This window comes from Glossina fuscipes, unplaced genomic scaffold, assembly GCF_014805625.2.
Source record: "Glossina fuscipes isolate IAEA_lab_2018 unplaced genomic scaffold, Yale_Gfus_2 60, whole genome shotgun sequence".
Taxonomy (NCBI): domain Eukaryota; kingdom Metazoa; phylum Arthropoda; class Insecta; order Diptera; family Glossinidae; genus Glossina; species Glossina fuscipes.
In genome coordinates this window covers 5,550,928-5,556,927 of record NW_023998432.1, presented here as the reverse complement: position 1 = coordinate 5,556,927, position 6,000 = coordinate 5,550,928, and the positions used below count along the sequence as shown (strand labels likewise).

The following is a 6,000-nucleotide window of genomic DNA, read 5'->3' as shown; positions in this document are numbered from 1 at the left end:
GAAAAGTTCTCTTTATTCTAACGGATTCACGATGAATAACAACCATGTAAATTTTAAATTTCATATAAATAGCAATAAGACAGGGAGTAAACACAGAGGCAACGAAATACATAGACGTTCCAACATTTTGTTCATAATTGAGATCAGGGGGTCTTTAAGGACTTCTTGTGTATTTAGTAACAGTGGTAAGGCTGCTAATTAGCAGCCATAATCTTTCATTCTCATTGTGTACGTGCAAAGACTATGTTAATGGGTGTGTGTACGAAAAAGCACCAAACCAAAAATTTCTTTATAGTTCTTAATATGAAGCATTCAACGAACATAAAATTTAGAGCTCCTCAGTTCTTCAAAATAAACAATGAATAGAAAACAAATAATATATGATGTATATATATCTTGTGTTTGGTGTTTTTTGGTACACACACGCTTATATGCATATCATAAGTCATATTCACTTAAAAAAGCAGATTTGAATGTGTTTCTGTTATGCAAACCTTTGAAAGAATATGATGTCATATCAAGAAACTATTAACATAATCTTTGCTCGTACTAGTAATGAGAATGAAAAATTAAGCATACAAATGGCTGCTAAATAGCAACGTTACTACTATTATCGATAACATATACACAAAAAGTCCCCAGAAATCTCCTCTTCTCAGCTTAGAACAAAATGTTGGAACATCTATGTATTTCGCTTCTCATTGGTAAAATCTAAGAAAGAGAGATGTGTAAACACGAGAAGTGCTTGTTGGGAAATGAGAAAAAGTGTGCGTAAACAGCTACGTAGCATGTGAAAAGTATTTATTATAAAGGAGTGTTTTGAACAAATAAGACGGGCAGTTAAAATAACGCTACACAATTTAAAAAATTTTAAGATAATGTTTTTATTTAAATAAATATTATAATGATACATATGTTTGAAAGCTGTTACTAATTTTTTTTTTAAACTGTAATAAGAAGTAATTTTAAATTAAAACGTGTTGTGTATAACAAAAGTTTTTACCAGTTTGCATTAGTATGACTGACGGCTTAAGTATGTTTCATGTCATTGCACGATTTGTTTTCTCTTCCTCTCTCTCTCTCTCTCTCTCTATCGGTCTTTCCTTATGTAAACTAGAACCATAATTCAATGAACATAAAACTTTTTCAAAAAATAAATTAAGAGAAACAGCAAACAACAGAATTTCGTATAAAAGACCACGTTTCGAATTTGATTTGCCGTTGAAAACTTTTTTGGTTTTAAAAATAACTATGTTACGTGTGCTTATGCTATCATACGAGTAATAGTTTTCGCATAACAAAGTTTTTCTTCATTTTTTACTGTTTGTTTTTGATTTTGAGGTCATGAAAATATGTATAAATGTAATAAATATTTCGAACAAAAAGTATCGTAAAAATGAGGATAGTTTCGCAAATTTTTTAAACAAATGAATGAATGAAAGAATTTAAAGAAGTGAAGTATAACACCATGAAGCTGTGGAAAACAAAAAAACCCATCAACTGCATGGCAAGCAAGAGCGCAGCTTTACAAAATGATGACACACATAACAGTAATGGAATACAAACGGCTCCTACGCTGGCTGGTGAGTTTTACATTGACTTTTCTGTCCAACAAAACGTTACGAAACAAACAAAAAACAGAATTCAAGGAATTAGAAACACGTATAAGGAGTTGTAAACTCTTAACGTCGTTCTCATCTCAGTTTTCGTAACTTTTTATCATAAAACTTTGCGGTTCTCTACGAAAATAATTACAAACAGAATTTAATTACACATCACTTTCTTAAGCAATTTTGACTATATAAAATGGACGTAGGAGGTTGCGTTTTGCTTTTCACCGATTTATTATATAGCACACACGCCGCAAAGATGATAAATAATACTTTGTCATTGATTACAGAAGCAATGAATGAATGGTTGAGGTTGAAGTGTTTTCAAAGTGTGGTTGTAAAAATATATGAAGAAATTGTGTCACAATCATGTTAAATGAAACGTAAGAGAAAATTGCCAAAATATCGAAAGGAATGCCACAAAAACGCGTACCGCTGCTTAATAATGAGATGCAATTGCAGTAATAAGGAAAAGAAGATAAAAAACAAAGAAAAATGAAAATTATTCCACATTTCTAAGAATAGGACTATATATTAGTTTCATTAGCTTGGTTGCATTGTTAAAAAATAAGAGATTTAATGAAACGTAAACATAGTTTCCGTCAGCATAAGTTTTTCAATGGATATCTGCCGTTTATTCTTTGAAGAACCACGACTAGAAAAGTTAATATGCAGAATCGAAGAGGTGTTTAGATTAAGCGATTTTAAGTTAATTTACATTAAAGGACTAAACTTGAAAATAGGCATTATTCGCTTAAAAACGTAAAGCAATTGCTGAGAAATTGGCAGAGTATTCTAAAATCGATACAATTATAAGGGAGTTGGAGCCGAGTGGCATGCAAGCCCATTTCTATTTTTAATTAAAACAAATAGAATTTAGGTTAAATCTTGAATGTAATCGATCTAGTATAAATAACTCTTATTTCGCTTAATCAACTTAAAATATGTCCGCATAATATATTGATTGAATTTCCACCTAATATCAAAAATATCCATTCAATTTTAATTTGTTAAGATGTACGGATCTAGCTAATTGTTCTAATGTAAACCGAATATCGTAATATATTAATTGAACACGAACTCCGTAAACTTTCGCTTTATCAACCTCATTTATGGCATAGTGTAAAAAAGTTTTGGTTTCGAATATTCGTTAATTTACATAAACTCATGTTTTGTTTATAAGAATTTGCAAAAAAATTCTCGAAAAGTTGTATTTTACTTGTATTTTGAGTTAAATCCCTCCGAGATATCGTTTAACAGAATTCTGTTAACGGCCTTACAGAGCTCTGTAAAAAATCGTAGTTTGTGTCTTTGCTAGTTATATTTAAATATAACTTCACACCCTTAATTAACAAAGCCAATTATGTTTGTTTCAGTGATGGACATTCCAAATTTTTGCTTTGTTGTATTATTTTTTTAAAATATATCTTCAAAAGTATTTTAATATATATACTATACTATATATATTACAGTTATATTGTAGTAGCATTCTAAATATTTCGGTGTGTCACTTGTCGTATAACATAGCGAACAAAACTGCCTAATGGGCATATTTCGTAGCGCATCCGAAGGATCAACAAACCCAACACAGCAAATTCAATAACATAACACTATATAAAAACACAAATTAGGGATGGTAAAGACTGACAATTTCTGGTTTTCACATCTTTCGTAAATATAACTAAGCTTAGCAATCTACGCGACTAGTTTTTAACTTTATCCAGGCAATGACAAAAGCAGAGAATTTGATATTAAATTTGTCTTTGTCTAGTTTGTAAAGTTTTATGCCCATAGCTGTTAATCTAGCCAATAGGTATGGTTTAATAGACATTCGTATCCGGTAAATATACCTAACATACTTATCTCTAGAACTTCCGCTACCTTTCTGGAATCGTACAGTGTAAGAGGATCTTGCTTTCTGTTACTTCTAACCTTGTAATCTTGTGTGGCGATATGTGAAATTGAACAGGGTATAATAAATTACTGGTCTAATTATTGTTTACGTACAGCGACATTAATTCTTAGCATTGATATATTTTAAGTAAATCGATACGTTTTTATATTTGGTATGTGATATCGTACATTTCGATGTTCTACCAATCGATCAATATCTTTTACGTTTCTGGAATTCGAAAGGCGCTTAAATGTGACGACGCAGTTTCTTTTTTTCAATGGCTTAGCCGAGACGCCTTATGAATTCCGAGATTCTCAAGTCTGGTGTGGCACAAAGAATCATTTATAAAAACGAAAAATTAATTGTCAAGAATTTTCAGAAATTTTTCTTTTTGGTTTTTCTTTTCCTGTTAAAACGATTGCACCAGGTTCGTTAATATAATATTTAGTTAGCGCTATTATAATTAATTTAACCAGAGAAATAAATTCTAAGACTAAAGTCTTCAAGCACAAGCATCTAAGGCGATTGAAAATTCTGTCGTACTTGAGAACTCGGCCCACGACCACTGACTTGTTACTTGGGATTCCTTGCCTACCCGGCTGCTTAAGTGGATAATATTTACTTGAAGTTTTCACTTTTTGAAAAATTGGAAAAGTATTTGAATAGCCACAAAAGTATTACTAGCTGCAGAATATTCGATAGTCACAAAAAGTGTTACTTCCTGTTGCTATTCTAGTTTTTGATCAAAGAATTAGGAAATTTTTTGCATATCTGAGCAACAAAACTACATCCGGAGAATCAGCAATGTTAGCCAGTGGAATATTGTGGACCATATTGTCAATAACAGTTGGTCCGGGTCTCTAAAATTGATTTGGTTTACTCCTGTAAAATTTTCCTCCACTCCCCCGACAAAAGAGCAATGGCCTACATAGCTTTTAATTATTTACGCTGAGCGGTAATATAATGACACTACACATTGGATCCCTTTGCTTTATATTATTGCTAATCGCTTTGAAGTTGTGTTTCAACCTACTTTCTGAACTTAACCTAACGAAAGAGAAGAAAACTAGAGAAGAAACTAGACAAAGAAAAAGAGAAACAAAGTAAAGAAAGTTTAGACATGATGCCATCACTTGTAAATGTTTCGAATGCTTTTTTCACATCATGCGCCCTCTATCATAAATAAATATTGTTACAGTTTGGTTTCCGTTTATACTCAACGTAAAAAATAAATGAAAGAGTAAATAAATGTGTCTTTCCGCGTGTGACATCCGCCTTCCACAAACAGCGTATATGTTGTTGATCAGAATAAGATTCTGAGTTTGCTCAATTTCGTCATTGGAGCAGCCACTTCCTTAATCACTTCATTTTAAAAAGCATCTTTTTAAATCGTTACGTTATGCTTCATTATGATACAAAAAATTCTTAGCCGCGTGCTCAAGAGCTCGGCGCAAATATCTAATGTTTTTTAAAGTCTACGAATTCACGATTAGACTTCAGCATAACAAAATGTCACGAGAAGTCATAAAAGTGGTTTGATATTTGCTTGTGCCTACTATACGTCTCCGTGATGCCGTTCAGAATAAGACTGATTAAATAATTTCTTTATCATATACATAATAGATACATTTGGGTATTAATAATAATATTCTTATTATTCTTAGTTTAGATAAATGAAATAAATTCTTAGATCGGGTCTATTTTAGAAAAGGAAAGTAGATTTTACTTTTAATAAAGTGATATATTAAATTGATATTGCTTTCAGTAGCTGATTTCAAAATGTTGATAGGATTAGCTGTTCCGCGTGCCATTTTTCTAACAAAATTTAGGCGGTCACAAACCAGGTACTTTAATAATTTGCTCTCAATTGCAGATTGCAAAAGAACATTTTTTAACATTTTTCATTTTTAGAATGAAGCAAGGTGCATTACAATATCATCCTAAATGATTCATCAAAAAAATGTGTGTATGTATGGTAGGCCATGTATTTGGCATATATGCTTCGTAGTTCGTGTGCATCGTTCACTTTACCCCCTTTAAAATTATTAAAGTGTGAAGGCGCTTTTTTGTTTCCTTACTTATGTATTTATTTGTTTATTTTTTTCTTGTTCTTTAAAAAGAGGCCAGATGTCACTTGCCGCGTAAAATGGTTCCTCGTTTAACTAGCTAAGTTGATATTAATTGAATTTTACTTTTAGTCGAAAGCGTTCATTAATCTCAATGATTGACAAATTCCAATTGCAATTACTCTAAATTAGTTACAATATTATAAACTGTTCTATAGTTCACTTCGTTTAAATCCTTCCACTTGTTTCTGTCAATTAGCCTAGCCATAGCGTTGTAGTTTTTTTACTATACTTTATGCGCATATATTTAACTGTCAAGTCCTATTGTATAGATTGTTTAGGTTGTCCGATATGTTGTTGCAGGACCAAAAAAAAAAAAATGCCATTAAAAAGCCATAAAACTAGAACATGAAAACGTAAAAGGCAAATG

At 31.4% G+C, this 6,000-nt stretch overlaps 1 protein-coding gene across 1 annotated transcript in view; it reads left to right on the top strand.

The window, feature by feature from the left end:
• The first annotated feature begins 934 nt into the window (after positions 1-934).
• The window catches only part of LOC119637541 (glutamate receptor-interacting protein 1), a 92,065-nt gene continuing 86,999 nt past the window's right edge, over positions 935-6,000 (top strand). The window contains exon 1 of the mRNA XM_038033613.1: positions 935-1,583. Coding sequence (XP_037889541.1) covers positions 1,436-1,583 — 148 coding nt within the window. The 5' untranslated portion in view covers positions 935-1,435. The remainder of the gene's footprint in view (positions 1,584-6,000) is intronic.